General features: G+C 38.3%; 1 protein-coding gene across 1 annotated transcript in view; it reads left to right on the top strand.

The window, feature by feature from the left end:
- pparg (peroxisome proliferator-activated receptor gamma) overlaps positions 1-20,456 on the top strand; it is a 35,032-nt gene extending 14,576 nt beyond the window's left edge. The window contains exons 2-9 of the mRNA XM_078248832.1: positions 5,785-6,078; positions 6,457-6,623; positions 10,114-10,252; positions 14,174-14,373; positions 17,483-17,600; positions 17,826-18,019; positions 18,189-18,432; positions 19,286-20,456. Of these exons, the coding sequence (XP_078104958.1) occupies positions 5,785-6,078; positions 6,457-6,623; positions 10,114-10,252; positions 14,174-14,373; positions 17,483-17,600; positions 17,826-18,019; positions 18,189-18,432; positions 19,286-19,533 (1,604 nt within the window). The 3' untranslated portion in view covers positions 19,534-20,456. The remainder of the gene's footprint in view (positions 1-5,784; positions 6,079-6,456; positions 6,624-10,113; positions 10,253-14,173; positions 14,374-17,482; positions 17,601-17,825; positions 18,020-18,188; positions 18,433-19,285) is intronic.
- Positions 20,457-21,545: the final 1,089 nt, after the last annotated feature.

Here is a 21,545-nt window from a genome sequence, read left to right as displayed (position 1 = left end):
CACACACACACACACACACACACCAGTTTCTTCTCCTGTCACTGTCACTTGGTTGCTGGTCAGTGAGCTGACACTGAACACTCTGAATTGAAACGGGAGAAACAGGGTGAGTGGACTGTCCTGAACCCTGTTTGTGTGCATGTGTGTGTGTCACTGTCATTCAGTTCATCATGTTGAATCAATGCATGAGGATCCTATATAGGATGAAAATGAATGCAAAGACCAGTCTGCTGCTATATCTGATAAAGGCTATAGGCTGTCAGATAGCTGCAATGAATACATTTGTGCTTTTACTGTAAGCATGATTGAGTCGATTTCCACTTTTAGTTTTGTAGGAGCGTCAGTGCTTATCGGTGATACTAGGTCAACCAGTTTTGTCTGATATGGAGTATGCCTTCTCTCAGACAGTTCATCGCCCAATCAGCTTGCTTGTGTTTGTGTGCAAGATTTTCATGATATTTGGTAGCACAAGTGAGCTCAAAACCCTGCAGTTAATAGATTTTATGACACTTGAGTGCAAAATGAGCAAAACAAACATCTGTAACTAGGTTGTGTGAGGTGGTGAGTCTTCGTTCTTTTACTTTGTGTTCTTGTGTAAATGCCTGTACTCTTGAAATAAAAAGGTTTAAGTAAGAATAAGACATGCAGTAGTTGTGATATTTTAGGATTATTATACAACTGAAGAATATCTTCAGTTGTATAATAATTCAAACCTTTGTGTGCATGTTTGTAAAATATGTAGATGACTATGCTGTTTAAAATGCAGAAAGCTATTTTTTTTTCCTGAATTTTATTTGTAAGAAGTGTTGCCTTCCCCTGAATCTGACGTCAGGTTGACCTGGTGTTATCAGTACTCCACTTTCCTAGCTGTGGATGTTGAAACAAAAATTTGACGAATAGAAATCAGAGAGTGGGTACTGTTTTATTCAGAGCTGTGCCATGCAGACAGAGATTATGATTTCTAACCTCCTTCTGTGCCAAGCTTTGAAGTTTCATGAGTAAATTCAGTACCAACTGAGCGAGTGGGTTTTCAGACACGAGGAGACTCTCGTTTCTGTCGAGAGGGCAGTCCAGACCTCTGGCTGACACTTTGTGTGCACTTGGTTTTCCACTGCTCTCCTGTTTGATCAAAAGGGGAAGGCCCTTTCAGGTGATTCTGCCCATAGTGGCTTCACATTTCCAGAGTAAAAAAAAAGTGCTACTTTCCTGAAGAGTGAGGCAGGCAGCTTTTATACCCTGCTGACACTGAGCGTCTGCTATTTGGCAAAATCAGCTACTTACCAATAAAGCATGCAGCATTAGCATCACCAACATGATATCTTTTCACTGTGTCCCACAGTTTCCTCATGCAGGACAAGCCAGGCAAAAAATCAAGCACACTTAGTCTGTGTTCAAAGAAATTGTGGGGACTGTGAGGCATACGTGCAGGCGGGCATTTCTTTGTTTTAGTCACTGATACTGAACCACACGCTGTTTTACATGAAGAGGTCAGGAAGTCACAGAGATCTGTGCACTAACTCTCTCCCTCTCTCTCTCTCTGTTTCTGTGTGTCACACATTCATAGACACAGGACTGATAACACAAATGGCTTACATTGCAGAAAAAACAACAACAACAAAAAAACAAGCTTTTCTTTGGAGGGGAAATATTCTGCAACTTGTCATTTTGTCGTCAGGATGTTATAAAGGCAACAGCAAGAAAACTTGTCAAGTTTTAGACTGAGCTAAATTAAGCATATACAGCTCTGTTAGAGGGCACATATTTATATTTACCTGCTTGCTTAGTTATGATGTATGAAAAACCCCACTGTATTTAAACACCATCATAAACATGTTTTCCTTTGTATATATTGTATCCAAATTTTTGAGTTTTCATGTAGCACCTCAATTAACTTCCAACTAAATACGTTCAAAATGTTAAAACATGTTTCCAACAGTGCTTTTGATCGAGTGAGTGTCTGCTGTGAAATTAGTGGTGTAGTTCTCACCCTCAGAGCGGGAGCATAGTTTTTATTCAAACAGGGAAGATAAGAGTGTTAATGCCTCTGAATGCAGCGGGGCAGGTTTTGCCTTTTGTCTCTCACTTTACTAAATACACTAGGCGCTTCTGTGTTTGCTTTTCTCGTGTCCTAAACTACTCCTTACCTTGTGCATTTTCTTTGCTTGACTGTTAGATCACTTACTGTGTAGGAGTGTAGGAGGCTTTTACACCCTCAGAAATGATGATGATATACTGGATGTTTTCTGACTCCAATGCTTATTCATGCAAGCTTTTTGCATTCTCTTAGTCTTTTTGTTGAGCTGTGTTTTTCCTTCTTTGGACTATTTGTATATAAACCTTTTAGATGATAGAAAGCTAATTCAATAAATTCAATAAAACTATTTCTGTGCATTCATCTGATCCCCAGCCTTTGCTTAAGTCCGTTTTGGACTGAATCATTACTGTTGTGAAGAAATATTAAAAAGTTAGGAAACATTTCATACGTTTTGCAACTTTGTCCCTGAAGGAATGATTTCACTTTTTTCTGTTTGACCTCTTGGTTTCATCTGTTTTCTCCTGAACTGCTGCTTTCAGACTGGGAGAACTACATCATTTCCTCTCCTGAAGTTGACATAACTGTATTATCATTGTTTTAATGATAAAGCTGTCATACGGTACTTTTGTACATTTCACTCCCACCTCTGTCTTTGTCCATTCAAAGATCCTTAAAAGCTTTTACATGGAAATGTTGATGCTCTTTACTGTATGTGTTGGCTCACACACACACACACACACACACACACACACACACACACACACACACACACACACACACACACACACACACCGCCAGTCTGTCTGGTCATTACAGTAGCTTACCAGACCTGCCTGCTAGTTTGCCGTTGGCCTTTTTGTTATTATGTCATGACTGAGGCAAGAGCTGATAGAAAGTACTCCTACATGCTTACCTAGAAGACGAGTTCTGACATGTGGAAATCTGAGAACTGGCAGGAGACACTGGCATAAATGTCACGCACATGCTCACACACACACACACACACACACACACACACACACACACACACACACACACACACACACACACACCTTTGCAAACACAATACACTGTGTAAATCTTACTGATCATCTGTCACCCTTTATAATGTCTGACAGGTTTGTCCACACAGCACTCACAGATGTGACGTTGAATTCAGTGGATTTTCTAATACAGTGTTTCTGTGAACACTCTCAGGAGAGAAGTTACAGTATAAACTTGTTTTTACTCTCGATTACGACATTATTTAAGCACCTTGGTTGAACTACCAGGCTGCAGCCACCTTCCATTTTTACTTTCTAAGTTGTGTTTCAGAGCTGTGCTCAGAGCATGAGTTTCCTAACATAAGGGGTTTTTCTTGAAGCCTCTAGGGTGCAGTTTGGTTTCTTGAAGTGGTCTGGGGACTTGCTCTCTGTCACCCATTTCACTTTATCTCTCTCTTACTCTTAATCTCTCAAGCTCTCTCCCACTAGATTTCTGTCCCCATGGTGACTTGATGCCAACCAGAACACAAGTCGCTCCAATGCTCCATCTATTTTGGGTTTGAATCGGCTGGCTACCCGCCAACAAATAGAAAAATAACCAGGTTTCCCTGGTTATTAATAGTCAGCATTTTCCCCCACAGCAGCTTCCAAGACAGTAGAAGCTAAAGCCTGCGGACACACACACACTTTCTTTCTCTTGTTCTGAAACAATGTCACAGTTAATGTGAATTTGAAGTGGATCCCGGGCCACTGATTCCCGTTGCCACAGTCCAAACAAGTAAAAAGGAAACAATAAGTAGTTGAGAGAAGAGGATGTTTGCTGCACAGGGATGTTTTGCCAAGTAATTTGGAGCCATTTCAAGCCATTTTTATACCTGGTGCTGCTGTGCCATCTGAGTATTGCTATTTTAGTTTTGTACTGTTGCATAATTCATCGCATTCTTTGTAACATTTTTTTCTAAATCAGGCACTCAAGGTTGATTAGAGGAGGTTTATTTTGAGACTCTTGTTGGTTACAATAGGTTGTTTGGCAGGTCAGGTGGTTCAATGCACAGACCTTTTACTCTATTGATATTACTAGTTTGTTTTTTTCTTTTTCAGAGTTTCTTCAGTTTAAATCAAGGTCAGAATTCAAGCTGACAGAAAGACACACAGATCAGAATTTTTCTTCCTAGAAAAAGTATTCTGCCTTCATGTGTTATCCATTTTTAAAGATGTACTGTATGTTTTCAGTGCTACAGCTAAGAATAGCATATTTTCTGTCTGGCCTTAGTTTCTTACTCTTAACTGTTTTTTGTTTTTTTACAGATTGAAACAGATTCAAACTATTTACTTATAGCTGTAGGGTCTGTAGTTTAGAAAAGCCACTTTAACAATGAAATACATCACATGAACAAGATATTCTACAGCATCACCAAACAACCTTAAACAAACGTACCCCTGATTATATAGCCATGTACGTGGTTTGCTTTTGTGTGAATGGTAGTAACCTCTGAAGACTGGACTTTGACCATCTCGGCTCACCTCTCTCCAACAATGTCTGACCATCTAAGTTAAATATTAGAATGACTGAAGGGCCTCCATTTATTTGTTTGCAAAGAGAGAACTGTGTGGCAGAAATCTATTTCCAAGACTTTTTAAATGCTGATGAAGTTCATTTTTCATACATATTTCAGGTGAATGTATTCATTTTTCAAGTAGCAGAGTTTATTAAGGCATACTAAGTATGGTATACTATATTCTTCTGAGTGTCAGCAAATCCCAGGAAAAGACCAAAACCAACAATAAAGTCCACTAACAAGTCCACTAATAGGTATCGTCTGTGTAGCTAAAGTCTGATATAGTTTATTCCTCTGTACCATAAAACAGATCAGTGAGCCACACAACTTCGCTTGCTGACAGGTTCCTTTGTTATGATGGACATGGGCACTCTAGTTTATTTTAAGTCGATCCCAAATGCACTGCCCTGCTGCTGTATGCAGTTTCCAATTTTTTTATTCATAATTATTTAGCCTATTTTAATTAAACTACTAACTACAACATGTGTGACCTGTTTTTAAAGATTTACGAATAAGAATAAAATCGCAAGAGGTTGTAAAGGGCTCCAGATAGCGCAATGTTACAGCAATTTGTAATGCCAGCCTAGTTCTTAATTTACAATCAGTAACACATTTCACCACTCAGAAGGTGCAGTCTGTTCCACTCCAAAAGCTAAAATCCTACATCCTACTCCCCAGACAGAGGCTCAAACAGTCCTGCTCACTGTGTCCTTTGGTTGGGCAATCACATAGCAAGCCACCCAAACAGCAACAGAGGAAGACGGTGTTTTGAGCAGAAAAGACGTTCCTTAGTGCCAAAGTTCGTCTTGTACTCGCTGTGACACAATCTGAACCCTGTTTACTAGATTATAGACAGACTTCAGGAACGAGCTGGAGGGTACTCATCCTGGTGTGGAGTGTATGTGTGTGTGTATAAGAATTACGTTTTGGGATTTTCTGACTTTCTGACTCTTTTCGTATTTACCCATTAACACTATGTGTAACGCAGCATGTAGATTTGTCTATGTATGTTTTCGTTGTCATCTTTCTTTCTCCCTTCCCCTATTTCTCTACTCCTTTTTTAATCTCATCCTCTCTCTCCAACTTTTCCTCTTCCTCCCCTCCTCCCTTCGGTTCTTCTGGTGTTGTTTTCTTTTCACAAGGCCACATACAGTCAGCAAAGGATATTGCATCAGCTGTCATGTCACTGCTTCATCTCTCTCCACAGTAGACATGGTAGACACCCAGCAGCTCCTAGCCTGGCCTGTCGGATTCAGTCTGAGCGCCGTGGACCTGTCAGAGCTGGACGACAGCTCCCACTCTCTCGACATGAAGCATTTGTCCACGTTAGACTACGCCTCCATCTCCTCCTCCATCCCGTCCTCCCTGTCTCCCCCGCTCGTATCCTCCATCTCCTCTGCCGGGGTGCCCTATGACCCCAGTCCGCCGCAGAATGACGAACAACTGACCAACATGGACTTCACAAACATGCACAGCTACAGGATGGAACCAGACACACACAGTAAGTCTGTCTATTGGGTTAACCAAAGCTAAAACATAGTATCTAGTTTCTTTATGTAGGTTAAATGCACACCCAACTTCACTTGCAGGAGGTAAAAACTGAATAATTTGCTCAAGTCCTTGTATAAGAGCTTTAATTTGAAGAAAAAAGGTACAACATTTAGAGGAGAGTTGGTCAAGATATTGATTTATAGTTTTGCTGTAAACATGAGAATAGTTGTTAGCCTGTTAGAGAGTACAGGATGCCCATTTCAAGAAACTAAGTTTAACCAACTGAGCCTAAAACCTGAAAATGGGTATATGAGATGAAGTAAGTTTTAGCTTTGTATCAGTCTGCCTACTTGGTGTCCTACCTGCCTGATGATGTTTTTGATATCAGATTTGATCAAGCTGGAGCCGGAGTCACCTCCACAGTACTCTGACAGTCCCATGTTCTCCAAGCTCCAGGATGATACGTCGCCGGCAGCACTAAATATTGAGTGTCGTGTATGTGGAGACAAAGCTTCGGGGTTTCACTATGGTGTCCATGCCTGTGAGGGCTGTAAGGTAGGACTGAAAGATGATCACAAACAAAGATGAAAATAAGACGTATAAACAAACTGGGGAATTATATATAGTCAGTGTTTAAAACACAAGATGACATCAGACTAGGGCTAAAACGTGTGACTATTTTCATTAATCATGTCTCAGTTAATCAAGGTCACTCTGATTTTTTTTTTGCACGGTTCAAACACAAAAGACAAAGAAAAGCAGCAAAACCTCACAGTAAGGAGGCTGGGAATGCAAGTGGGCAGAATTGCAGTGCATATTAGTGGAGAATACATTGATTGCTGCTCTCAAAAAGTAATGCTCAAGATCAAAAAGAAAAAAATTGAGTCATACCAGCCTAGAGTCTTGTCAGGAAATGGTAATGTGTGTAACAATTTCTACTGCAAAAGTTTTGTCTTCCTTTTTCTGTCACCGTGTGTCACTGTGTAAGGTGAAACATGTTGGTGGAATAGTAATTCTTTAATGCATTTTTTCATCTTTTTGATGTCTGTCACTCTAACCACAAGCCCCATACATTTTCCACTCTGCGAGGGCTCAACATAGGCTTATGCTTCCACAGATGCACACCCAGCCCCTTAAACTCTCTGTCTGTCTCTATGTCTTTCTGTCAGAATAGAGTATAAATAACTAATAGTGTGTGGGGGAAGTTTCACACATATTTCCATTTTCTTTGAAACATTGAGACATTATAAGAAGAGGAGCTTTAAATTGTTACATTGTCCTTCAAAGACATGTGAGATGGAGTTTCAGAAACAGCAGCAGTTCTATGTATCCTTTCTTAAGTGTGGTTCCAAGACATTTTCACAGGTCTGAAATTATTCCAGAGAAATTGGTATAAAAAGCTACTATACATGATACTATTCCATAACCTTCAAAACGTGTCTGCAGAATAAGAACGCTCACCCCCACCCTAAGACTTTTAATAGAATATGGTAGATTTTGTCCAAATAGATGACTTTATATTAAAATAAAAAGTAATCTTTTGAAAACACAGACACAACATAGTCTTATAATTTTGAATGTAGCATTAATTTATTGACATTATAGGAATAAAACTTTCACTTTGATACCATCAAAGAAAAAAGAAACCTTGATGCCCTGCATGACCATAAAAATAGAAAAAAAACCTGTATGAACTCCATGTAACTCAATGCAATACAATGTTTAAAAGATAAATTTGGTGATATTGGCTATTTTTCTCATTGTCAACAAATCCCATGAAAAGATCAAAACCAACAATGTATTGATCTTACTAACAAGTACTGCCTGTGTAACCAAAGCCTGATATATCTTATTCCCCCAAACAACGTTAAAAACACATAAGTGAGCGACATGTTTACACTGAGTGACATTTTTCTTATTCTTTATTACCAAGAACATGGGCACTGTGGTTCATTTTGGCTCTCACATACACCAACCTGTTGCTGTAAATACAGTACTTGCCAGCAAACCAAACCACAAGTTTCAAGTTTTAAGTTATTTATTGTCATATGCACAACAATTACAGAGAAGCGTCATTGGCAATGAAAATCTTAGCTCTCAGGCTCCCTCCTACAATGCTCATTAAATGTATGAAAAGAAAATCACAAAAGTAAAACATGAGAATCTGAGACAAAATAATGCAAAAGTTAAAATTTAGAGATGACATATAACATATATGAAATAGACTAACATATAATTGTGGTAGACAGGTGTATAGTAATTGCAAAATGAATAAACTGCAATATACTGTAATGTAGGCAGAAATGTAGTAAATGTACCAGTCAAAAGTTTGGACACACTTTCTAATTCAAGTGAATGAATGAAAGGATTGTTTCCGACTCTTGGGATCCAAACATTTCCAATAACTCCAGAGCGTTGTTTCTGTCATATCATAATGTTGCTATAAGCCTAAGGGTATTCATATTATTTTATGCCCTTATTGGATTAGCATGCTGCCTACATGTATTTATGTTTACAAAACTGGCGAGTTATATTCATTGAGGAAAGTTGATCTAATAAAAAAATACTGACTTAATCCGATGAATCACTTTATTGAAATTAAGGATTTTGTTCAAGGATTTTTCTTTTTTTTTTTAGGGGGATGATGTCATAAAATATGACGACAGACATTCAAAGCTTAATTGTAAAACCTAACTAAAAGCTTTGAATGTAAAAAAAATAACATCGGTACAGCCCTAGTGTTGGCTAAATATGGTATCCAACAAATACAGTGTTTACTCCTGCTTGAGTAATGAGTTTCTTAAAACTGCAGTAAGATTTCCATGTTTAGTAGGAATGAACCATTTTATAGCGGCAGATGGGAAGTTGAAGGTATTGGGACACTGACTAACTCATTGTTGGTTGGGACTTTTCATGGGATTTGTTCACAATAAGTAAAATACAGAATATCACCAGCCTTATCTCTTGTACAATTATAATGACCACCAACTGCAGCCTTGACCATGGCCGTAGGATTGAATCAGCACCTCTCTGACACTGTCAGGACTGTGTCAGATTTGCTACAAGGTGCAAAGCACTTCATACTATACCTTCAGAGGCTGAATGAAGCTAAGGTACAGTAGTCATTGTTCTGTTAAAGTCTCAGGGGAGACTCACCAGAAGAAGGGGTCAGCCAAGCAGGCAAACACTTAATTGTTTCAAAACAGAAAACATTCTTTATTGAGGTGGAGCCATGACCCTCTTTAACTTCCTCCTGCTTTAAATAACCTACAATTTAAAAAAGAACATATGTGGATCGTAATAATACAAATGCCAAACACACCAGCCTTCACCCATAAGTCCAGATGTGAATACAGTTCTCCTCGTCATCCTTTCAGCTTTTTTGTTTTGTCTACATCTTTCCATTATCTTTTTTAGTCAGCATAGACAAACACCACAGCCATCAGCAAACCTGTGATAGCGTATAGTTTTAGTGTAGTTAGAGTGTGGGTTGGTAGTTTGACCATGGCTACATAGTTACTAGCGGAGATAACCGCAAGTATTATGGCTCCCTTGGTCCTAAGGTTGAAAACATCAAAGCACAAATCCACCCTGAAACACAATCTGCTTTTAAACACACTTGTGGGCCGTATGATTGACTTCCTCACAGATTGGAAACAACCAAATATCTAATGTGCATCTATCAGTCTCTGTGGAGCTACTCTACCAACAACATAATGAATATTGAAGTAGAAAAAAAATTAAAACTGAATTCCAAAGGAAAAAGTGGATCTCTTCCGAACATTGCCATTTCACTTTTTTCTCTTTTCTGTCCCACCTTCTCCTCTCATGTCTGAACTGTAATACAGATTTTTCTGTATTCATAGATGCATACAGTATTACGAAAAGAAGATTTTTTTTCTTCTAGTTTTTCACTTTTTATTGTCTTATTTTCTCAAGAAAAGAATTATTATTACATTAAAATAGGTAAATGCATAACACAAATGTTTGAAAAGGGGGGTATTTTAGCCACAATATCTGACGTTATTGTCTTTCTGTCTTTTAGGGTTTCTTCAGACGTACAATCAGGTTAAAGTTGGTGTACGATCACTGTGATCTTCACTGTCGCATTCACAAGAAGTCCCGCAACAAATGCCAATACTGTCGCTTCCAGAAATGCCTCAATGTCGGCATGTCACACAACGGTAAGATGGCGATACTGTCACACACACACCCACACACACACACACACACACACACACACACACACACACACACATCTTTAGAACAATCAGTGTACAATCACTTTTTTTAATAGATAAACTGATGTGTGAAATGAAAAGCTTAACTAGATGACAATAACAGAAGTCGAAGCTTCTGTACATGCAGGTGTTTTTGTTTTCATGCCTTTTCTTCAGATACTAATGAAGCCCCCATTTACACGATACACTATAAATCAGCAGACTCAGGTTAAAAGGCTGATTCTTCTTTGAAATTGTGGCCCAGGAAACACTTCCTTGCAGATCAACTCTTCTGCCTCTGATGCCCTCTGAGAACAGCAGATACATCTTCACCACACTGCTGCCAATTTGATCTTCGAGGTGTGGTGGTAATATATACATGCAGCGATGTACACCACTGCCTTGTATGTTGCCTGTTGCTTCCTCAGTGGTCTTCGACCTGTATCGAATGTTTCACTTCCTATCACTCATGCAATGTACCTGCCACCCCAACAGCATGATTCAAAGATGAAATTGTTCAAAGGCTTACTTTAACCAGTTTGTTTGTTTTAGAGTTAGCCAAAAGGCCTTTTTTTCATCTGCGGCCCCTCGACACATATTTCAAAGTCACTTTAAAAATACAATAAGATTAAAATTAAACCAGTAACTGAAATATTTTATAAGTATGCAGTAAAGATATCATACAGAACATTATTATGATATGCACTGAAGTCTTTCAGCTAAACTAAGCATAAAAAAATTCTCAGAAGATTTTGCCTTTTCTGGTTTGGTAATGTTTTTAAAATCTTTTCAAACACGGATGAGTTAAACTGGAATCAGAGTACTGAGGATTTGAGGCTCAACAGCAAAACTGCTTTATAGTTACAGTATGCTACTAGCATCTACCATAATAATTAGCTTGTTTGTTTCTCCTCTCCTGTCACTTCAACTCTCTGTCCCTCTTCTTGCCTCCTCTCTCCCTCAAATGACTTTACTACTTATTTAATGAGGTGCAGTCGGTTCTTTCTCTGTGTGGGTTTTTAATGTATCAATGATTGACATCTCAGAGTACATAGACCACAACTGATTTCTTCAACCTGCTGTGTCACCGCTGTGGGCTGGTTGCCAGTTGGTGGTAGGGCCTCTTTAGTTTGTATTCATTTTCCTAAGGTGTGTGTTTATTACACAGTCAGCATTACATAATCATATTCTGCAGTAAATGCTGAGCACAGGCTTGAATGGAGGATAATTAATGACTTCCACTAACAGAAAAAATAGGGTTTAACCATTTCGCAACTTGGCAGCAAATTTCATTATTAGATTGCATAATTAGATTACAAATAACATTTTCACCACATTCACCATAAAATCTAGATTACAATAATACCTTTTTCTGTATAATGCAACTTTAATCAATTATTTATACCTTTTTCAATTGGAAAAATAGTTAAATATGTTTAATTGTCTTTTATTAAAATAAATAGAACCACTTTTGAAGTGGTGTACATATTTTCATAATCAAAATGGAGGCTAATTGTAAAAGAAAAAACACTAAACATCCAGTAAAAAGTGACATTAATATAATGTAAAGTTACAACAATTGAATTTAAAACGTTCGGAAATTTGGCAAACCGCCACCTGAAAAACAAGACAAGGTAAAAACCTAGTATATGGCTGGACCATGTATGGTCAGTGTGCTAACCCGTTCATGAGACTGCGTTGCTTTTCAATGTAATCATGCTATTTTCAACAAGTTATTATTCTGAATTACAAGTGTAATTGTGTAATTAATGTTACTTTAATTACCAATTAATTACTACCAGACCTAGGTTTCATCCCATGACAATTATGAACCACTGCCTCAAATGTCTGTCTTGATCATCTGCAGCATTTCTTCTTGGACAAATTGAAACATAAAAATAGAAGTCAGCCTTGGCTCCTTTGTTGGGTATTTGAAAATGCACAATGTAATATAACCTGCAGTAACAGATGGATAAGGAAGGAGAAAAGAGACTTGTATGAAATAGTTTTTCAGGTTTTGCAATTACCTGTGAAAGCATCATTACCAATAAAACAAATAAATAAAGGTATTATTAAAGGGAGCTTTTGTAATTGCTTGATTAGACACGCCTCATAAAATCACAGGAGGAACATTTGTCGTGTGTTGTTGCCAGTGGATTTTCCCTTTCAGTGGAGGATGGTATGAACTGTGACTCATTTATTAAAGTTGTCTGAGCAAGAGAGTGCAGTCTCTTCAAATTCAGAAAGCTTTGATTTCCTTTGAGATTCCCAAAAAATATTCTTATGCAACAGCTAAAACAAACATTTCAGCCATCTAAACTGAATTCTCCCATTTGTTTATGTCATTCATTCTTTAACATGTTTTGCTTTAGTATTCAGTAATAAAGTGTTTGTTTGCTGTAGATAGCAGGTAATTTTGTGCACATCAGCTGTTCGATCTGATTCATTGAACGCTGTCCAAATATTAGAGATGTGATAAAGAAGTTAAACAATCGTGACAGCAGTCACTCCTGTAGTCTCGCTTTGCCAGACCCTCCTCCAAAGCACTCTGAAGGAGGGTCTGGCTACTCCACATAGCATTCAGGGATGGATGTGCTCTGGTTTAATGGCATTTCTTTAAACCAATCAGAATCGTCATGAGCCGCTGCAAAATAGTTGTGCGAGAGAAAACTCAGATTGGACAGATAGTCTAGCTAGCTGTCTCAATTTGCCCTGCAGAGATCTGAGGAGCAGTCAACAATGGTCCTCATTAGTCCACCAAATGTAAAATTCCAACACAAAAAAAGCAGAAGGAAACGGAAAATACATGCATCCGGCGGAATTTCCTGCAACACCGGAGCAATCCTGGAAGTGGAACGCAAAGGATATAGACTACAGGCTCAGCAACTGAAGCTTGGTCGCCAATGTCAGAGTAGAATAAAAATGAGTAGTTTAGTAATAGTTTGGCTGCAAGAAGTCACAATACTGACAAACAAAAGAACAAGAGTTCTTTTATTTCTTGTTGTAAAAAATAATATATGTATACATCAACATCACATTAGCATAAACTATCTTAACAGCCGTGTGACTTTAGAGTAGAGATGTTCCGATACCGATACCAGTATCGGTATCGGCTCCGATACTGCCTAAAACGCTGGTATCGGTATCGGGAAGTACTGGAGTTAATGCACCGATCTGATACTACGTAATAAAGCCCTAAAGAAAATCTACATTAAAGTAGTTTATTTATGTTCTTTTTCCGTTATAACTGACTGTCAAACTGCAGAATAAAAGAAAGTTCTGGGGCATTCATGTTTCACAAAGAGTTTAACCTGAGCCAGACCGACAACAAAGATAGAAATAATATCACATCCATACAGGGATAGTAGTATACAGCTGTTAAAACATAATAAAATATATGACACACTGGTATCAGATCGGTACTCGGTATCGGCCGATACACAAGTTCAGGTATCGGAATCGGTATCGGGAAGCAAAAAATGGTATCGGACCATCTCTACTTTAGAGGTCATATAAAATGGCTTTGGGATAGTAAATTTTGTTAGCATAACATCAGGATTATGACTTGAATGTAAAATGTAGACTGATTTTAGTCTTAACTGTTTGTTTGTTTTATAACTTTTTGTTAATTAAGAACTTGACAGGAGGGAGATTTTTGTTTAAGAAATTTTACAATAGAGGGAATGTAGCCTACATTTAATGTTTTGTGTGTGTCATGTGCGTGAATTTACAAACGTGTGTTTATCGGTATGATTATTTTTGCTTACAGTATATTTCTGTGTGTGCTCTTATATATTGTATCTGCCTGCCCGCCAGCCCTTAGCTATGAGTGTCCATTTGTGCTCTAATGTGTATTTCTGTCTGTCTGTCTGTTTCCTTTCCCAGCCATTCGTTTTGGCCGAATGCCCCAGGCGGAGAAGGAGAAACTGCTAGCTGAGTTCTCGTCTGACATGGTGCACATGCACCCAGAGGCAGCAGATCTAAGGGCTCTGGCCCGGCATCTGTACGAGGCCTATCTGAAATACTTCCCCCTCACCAAGGCCAAGGCCAGGGCCATCCTCGCTGGGAAGACTGGAGACAACGTGGTAAGCAGCACCCTCAATTCTACTTTACGTCTATTTATTAGGCTATATAATGGTGGGGGAGTGCTGCATACTGCCTGCATAATAGACTACATTCATTTTTATTGAATTTTCTACTAAATGTCATTACAGACCCATTTCAGACCTATAGTCAAATATAGGTCAATAGATATTTTTATGAATTCCACTCTGGGAAGTATCACAAACAACCCAACCACCAAACACCGTCCTAACAGTACATCTTTTACATTTACACTTAATCATGATGATAAAAACAAACCAAAAATCTCATATTCTACCAAAAATCAGATATAGGACATAAAAAGCCTTCTTCACTATGAAAAATGTATCTTTACTTACACATAAATTATATTACAGAATTACCACAATTTTAAATGAAACAAGCAGTTTCTCAGGGGAAAACAGTGCAAACAATAAAGTTTGAAGTGAAGGAGGAAAGAAACTTTTAGTTCAAACTTTTTAACTCCCCGCATGTGTCAACCTTTTTTTTGCCAAGCTCAGTTTAGTTCAATTAAGGGCTTTTCAGTCTATTATGTCTGCTCTAACAGGAAAAGTGGATTGACTGGTTTCTACATGTCTCGGCTGTTATGGCCCTGACACACCAACCCGATAATTGGCCGTCGGACAGTCTGGCGAGGTTAGTGACTCGAGTCTGTTCGGTGTATTCCGTGTCGTCGTCCATCGGAGGAGCTGTTGGCCTTCATTTTGGCCGACCTGACTTGCTGGGTCAGAGGGCGGGCAGTCGGACTCACTCCACCAACCCGGAAATAACGAGCGGGATGAGTGACGAATGCCTCTCAAAATCTTTTAAACTGACCTTTGTTGATCTGAAATGAAAACAGATTCAGCAACTGCATAGCCTATTTCTCGCTTAAAATGTTTTCAGAAACACGTTTCAGTGAACTATTTTTGGACACAGTCCGACTGCCTTTTCTGCTGACGGTCAGCTTTAGAAAGCACCTCAGATTACAGTGGTCAAGCTATGCAACAGGATATGGCTTCCACATACCTTCTCAACAAGTCAAACTAATTCATTAAGACATTTGGTCATTTATACAAGTGGACTGTAGGAGAATGTGTTGGCCAGAATCATAAAATGTGAGATATCATCTATTTCTGTGTTTTTATATGTAATGTAAGGTTTTGAGATATTGAATCTTAGTATTCAAAAGAGACCTTATCAGGAAATCCACATCAACGGAAAATTACGTGGCAGCTGAAAGAAAACTATTACTAACTAAAAATATTTAATAATGATCCACAGTTGGTTTGTGGTGATGGCTTCAGTCTTGTGGTTCATCTCAGAACTACTGACATGATACTGTTATTAAAGGCTTGAAATAAAGTAAACAAAGAAAAAAAAACATCAAAGTATCATCAAATATTTTCAATATGTTTTGATAACTCATTCTGAAAGTTATCAAAAGTATGGTTCAAATAAATCTATTTGAATATTACTAAAACAGCCTAATCTGACCAACTGAAGCTATTAATTATATTGTCAGAAGGATTTGATAGATTTTGATAGGTAGAACCAAACACCCAGATCAAGCACTTAAAAATATATTTACATTTAATTTAACTATAGCTTCGATGTGAATGTTGGGCAGTGAATAATGAATATCATGGTGCAAATGAACCAAAATGCACTCTTGCCCTCATTAGTAATTATAATTATTACTGTCATTGTTGTTATTATTATTGGCTTTACAACTGAGGACCAAATGTACAAGCAGCATCTGAGTCTTTTCCTTTTCTGTTGTCTCTCTCTGTATAGTCGGATGAGTTCAAGGCCACTCTGCCTCTCGTTGTTATGACTGTTCATCACACAGCGATAGCAGCCAAAAGCACTGAATTATCTGTTGGTTTAAGGAAGTCTTGGTTTATTTACTAAACAACAGTGAACCTCCTGAAACAAATTGGGAGGATGATTATAGGATAATTTTATGTTTTGTAGACGATTTACAGTTTTTTTTAACACGTGGGGCCTTGATATGAGTTGATGTATAATCAACGTTTAACTCTACCAGCACTCCAGACTCGCCATCAGAGGTGAAGGAAGTACTCACACATGTTTCGCTAAATTAGTTTGACATACAGTAGAACATTTTGTACAATTAATGAGAAAGTAAAGATGGATAACTGGGATGGGCCACTTTGGCTACAAAGTAGCAATTACTGAATAATGACAAATGATAAATTGTAGCTTTACAGTAGCACAGACAAAGTCAGCAAAGGTTTTTTATGGTTAAAGTTAGCTAACATTAACCAACTTAGACTACTGTTCGCCAATTAGGTCTGTAGCAGCAAAAAAAAAAAACCTGTGTGTATTGAACATAGCAAGGGTGCATTTTAATGCTTATGAATTCAACTTTTCCTTTACAAGAGGATTAATGTGTGTCAATTTCTTCTTTGTGCTTTAAATTACTTTATTTTAAAATTGGCAGCCGGGATCTTCCATACGAACGCTGCCTATACTGTAATCTAAAAGATTCCTGCAAATACAGCACATACTGTATACATCTATTTCATTCACTCACATGATAAGTGATTATTCATTTCACAACGTTTTGTGAGAATTGTTTGCTGTAATTCCCTTTAGGATGTCTCATTCATTTCACCGCTATGAAAAAGGGAGATTTAAGTATATGAATGGTACCATTCATCATTCAGGCCGCTGCATGTCTTTGCCGGTGTTTTGCCAGTTAGAGCGACTTTAACTTAGTTATGCTTCATTTATCTGGAAATGGTGTTTTTGTCTGACTCAGCCTGCAGCTAGGATTGATTTATTTTGTCCATCAGACATATAAGATTGGTGGTGTTTGCTTTTGAATGAGTGCAACGTGCAGACACAGTATATGTTATTACATCTGTATTTCACGTGTCCTCAGAAGACCTGTGACTAACTGACGCTGTTCCTTTTCTTTCTTTCTTTTTTTTTTCTTTCTTTCTTTCTTTCTTTCTTTCTTTCTTTCTTTCTTTCTTTCTTTCTCTTTCTTTCTTTCTTTTGCCTTCTCCTGTCCTTTTCTACCTGCTCTTTCTTACTCCCACACATCTCTCTCCTTCCATATTCTTTCTTCTCTACCTGCAGCCTTTTGTCATCCATGACATGAAGTCTCTAATGGAAGGAGAGCAGTTTATTAATTGTAGGCAGATACCCATCCAGGAGCAACAGCAGCAGACATCCGTCCTAACAGCTGGACTTGGAGGTTAGAAATACAATATACTCTTTGTCATGATTTAGAGATGTTACCTAACCCAATAATTAAATTGTCATCTCTGTTACCTTCCTTTTTGAATTGGCTTTAAAACTCTCTCTGTTCTTTGCACTGAAGATATTTAAAACATTGTTGTAGTTTTTCTTGTAATCCTGCAACTAAACCGCCTCATCAGGGACATACGTTCTTTTCTATGCACATCTTATCCGATTTCAGGTATCACAGGTGCTAACCCGAGGTCCGAGTTTGGCTTTTTGGGAATGGCGAGCATCAGCGGACAGGCACAATCAGACGCTTTGGAACTGCGTTTCTTCCAAAGCTGTCAATCACGTTCGGCCGAAGCAGTGAGAGAAGTGACAGAGTTCGCCAAGAGTATCCCAGGATTCATCCATCTGGATCTCAATGATCAGGTGACAGGCTTGAATACTGCTGCTTATCCATTCTGTCACTTAAATCCGTACATACCATAAATTTAGCTGAAGATACTGTGAACACTTTAGAACCATCACTTACCACCTGTCATTTGTGAAGGTCTAATCCCACTCTGGTTATTCACCCCAACCTTTACCCTTTTCCCAGGTAACTTTGCTGAAGTATGGTGTGATTGAGGTCTTAATCATCATGATGGCGCCTCTGATGAACAAAGACGGGACCCTGATCTCCTACGGACAGATCTTTATGACGCGGGAGTTCCTCAAGAGTCTCAGGAAACCTTTCTGTCAAATGATGGAACCAAAGTTTGAGTTCTCAGTCAAGTTCAACATGCTGGAGCTGGACGACAGCGACATGGCGCTGTTTCTGGCTGTTATTATCCTCAGCGGGGGTGAGTGTTTTTTTTTCTTTTTCTACAGGATATGTTGTAGATGTCATTAATCATAGTATTCTAGTCCTAGTAGTCTTAAAGGAATACTTTGATTCCAATCGTGTGTCTGTTGTTAAAATGAAGCTTGCAGCCAGAAGGGAGTTGGCTTAGGTTACATGTTGGCTTTAGAGTCTTAATGTTAAGTCTTTTTAAGCGTTTGTGAAATAATAAGCTAACCATCTCTTGGCTCCAGCTTCATACTGAACGGATAAATGTCAGAGTGGATAAACTTTCTCCTGACAACAAAGCAAATAAGTATTTCCCAAAATGTATAACAATTTTCCATTTCGACAAGGACAAAAAAGCAACACGAGCAACTATGACTCCCTTAACTTTGCTTGTTTCTTCACGTTTTTCCACTGTTATTAATGATCTTTATCAAAACGAAAAGTACTAGAGAAGGAGGCATAAAGGTTTTTGCACTATTCTAATGTCTTAATAGTAAAGTAAAACATTTTTTGGGAACTAACTGTTTAAAATCTAAACATTTAATGCCTGTTCAACAGCAAACCATCCTCACTCACAAACCACTACGTAGTATAATATTGCTGGTTAGTGTGTGGCCACTTGATAAAAGTCTGGCCTTGATCCGATGAGGATGAAACATCAGACATTTAAGTCAATTATTAACATAAATGACTAAGATTATAGTTTGAAGATAAGAAGGCTTTTAGCAATAACACAGCTAGGTCCAGAAATAAGCGACTGCTAAATTAAAGGCTTTTTACTCAACAGAAATGTTGACCTAATAGACACTTATTGTGTCACCAGAAATGTCACTGATTTATGCCCCCTGTCTCTGTAACCTGTCCAGACCGGCCAGGCCTGCTGAACGTAAAGCCCATCGAGCAGCTTCAGGAAACGGTTCTCCATTCGCTCGAGCTGCAGCTGAAGCTAAACCACCCAGTCTCTCTGCAACTGTTCGCCAAACTGCTCCAGAAAATGACGGACCTGCGTCAGATCGTCACCGACCACGTCCACCTCATCCAGCTGCTGAAGAAGACAGAGGTGGACATTTGCTTACACCCACTGCTGCAGGAGATCATGAAGGACTTGTATTAGAATTGAACAGGAAGAAAAGGACAAGTAGAGAAAGAGAAGTAAAAAAGAGAATAAAGAGATTTTATTTTTAAAATCATGACTTGTGAAGTTATACAGATGAAGCACTTTGTGCTGCTGGTGTGTTGAAATAAAGGGAGGTAGCCAGACAGGCTGAGTGAAATTGAGAAAGAGATGAGGAAGAACAGGAAAAGGGAAATCAAGGAAAGAAAGACACAATCTGTGTGTTAGAGCTTGTCTAGACAGCAGCAATGTCATTTAGCCACTGCTGAGCCTGGACATTTTGTGAACGAGTGGGCTGCCAACTTAAATACGAAACTACCACCACCTATTGCACAAATCAGAACGAGAGTCTGTAACTAACTGTGAATTACTGTGAATATTCTTACACTATGTGTCACACAATAGAGTATGTGTTGTTCATGTGCAGCTTATCTAAATGTTGCGTTACAGCCGTCATAGGCAGCAGCAGTGTCTACGTGCTTCAATACCTCTGTGAACACACACAAATAAATGAATGCTGGCGCACACACACAAAACAATACACAGTCATTTTTTCGGTTTTGGCATCAGGGGGAAAGTACTATCTGTTTTTAATCATCTTTATCTAAAGACAGAAATGAGATTATTGCCTGTAAAATATTTTGGTCTCGGCCACCTGCAGAACCTGTGAGAAAGTGTGAAGACAACAAAAGGCACATTACCATGTTGATGTTTGTTATAAGAAAGAAAACTGTATACGCCATATTGTGCCTTTAAGATTTGCTGTTTGACTTCTTTTTTGTGTGGAATAAATGCCATTTAAAAAAGATATATTACACATTTATAATATATAATATACAGCCATATGTATTATTTTTGTGTGGATGAAATTGTCTGTCAAACACGCCTTTCAGCATTGTTTGATTTTAAATTCTCCAAAAGTGGTTGAGTTATAATTTTTGCTATGAAATTATATTTTTATCTATATGCAAAGTGTCTACTGGACAGCTGGGATGGGTGGGTGGGCATTGAGGATCTGCAGACAAAGCGATTGGATTAATACCGTTGGGGGCGGGGGGGGGGTTGTTGTAAATAAAATGTTTTCTAACTTTTTACTTGAAATCTGTCTCTTGCTTAAAGTCATCTGAGTGGACTTGCGATGTACTGTCAAAAAACATTTCCTAATAATGCCTTTTTTGAAACCATTCCAGTATTCCAGACTCTGGAAATCTGTTTTGCAGTCATTACATCAGCTGTCCTCAGTGTCTCTTACCAAACACACACACACACACACACACACACACCCTGTTGGAATGATTGCAACATCTGAACTCTGTTGAATCGTGCCAGAAAACCAAAGTCTGTGGATACACATCTGATGAGCTATGAGGTGGTTTAATTTTGTAAAATGTTTTTTGGACATGTCATTATTTTTTGAGGGGGTACCAACGTCTGTGGCTTTTTTTTTAGACAGATCAATTTACAGGGAACTAAAAAAGAAACGGTTAGAGGCACACAACAACAAGGTCAGAGTCAAACTCAGGCCACTGAGACATCAGTTCACCTTAACACACGGTGCAGGTTCATTGACACAGAGCCTTTTTATTGTCTGGCTTTTTGACAGGTTACAAGCCTTTTAATAGACAAACTAACAGTACATGCTTCCATTCATATGAGGGATTTACACTCCGTAAAATCCATCATTAGGGTCAAGCTTGGTGAATTATAGGATTATTGTAAATTAGATGTCAGCAGATTAGTCAGTGGAAGCCATTGGACCTATGAGACACATTAAGAAGACCTAGATAATGTGTGCTTTATTATATATGATACACTGTAAAGATGTATTTTGTTCTCTTATGAAAAAATATTTCCACCACTGTAAGATTGTGGTGTTCTAAAAATGTGTCGATCAAAAAAATATCAGATATCTGTCGAACAATTATTAGGCAGAAGAAAACGCAACATATACCTCAGAAACATCATATTACAAAATACATATGGTCCCTTGTTTCTGTAAGTTTCAGATTTTT

This window comes from Sander vitreus, chromosome 4 (genome assembly GCF_031162955.1).
Source record: "Sander vitreus isolate 19-12246 chromosome 4, sanVit1, whole genome shotgun sequence".
Lineage (NCBI taxonomy): Eukaryota > Metazoa > Chordata > Actinopteri > Perciformes > Percidae > Sander > Sander vitreus.
The sequence above is the reverse complement of the archived record's forward strand: the minus strand, read 5'-3'. Positions and strand labels throughout refer to the sequence as shown.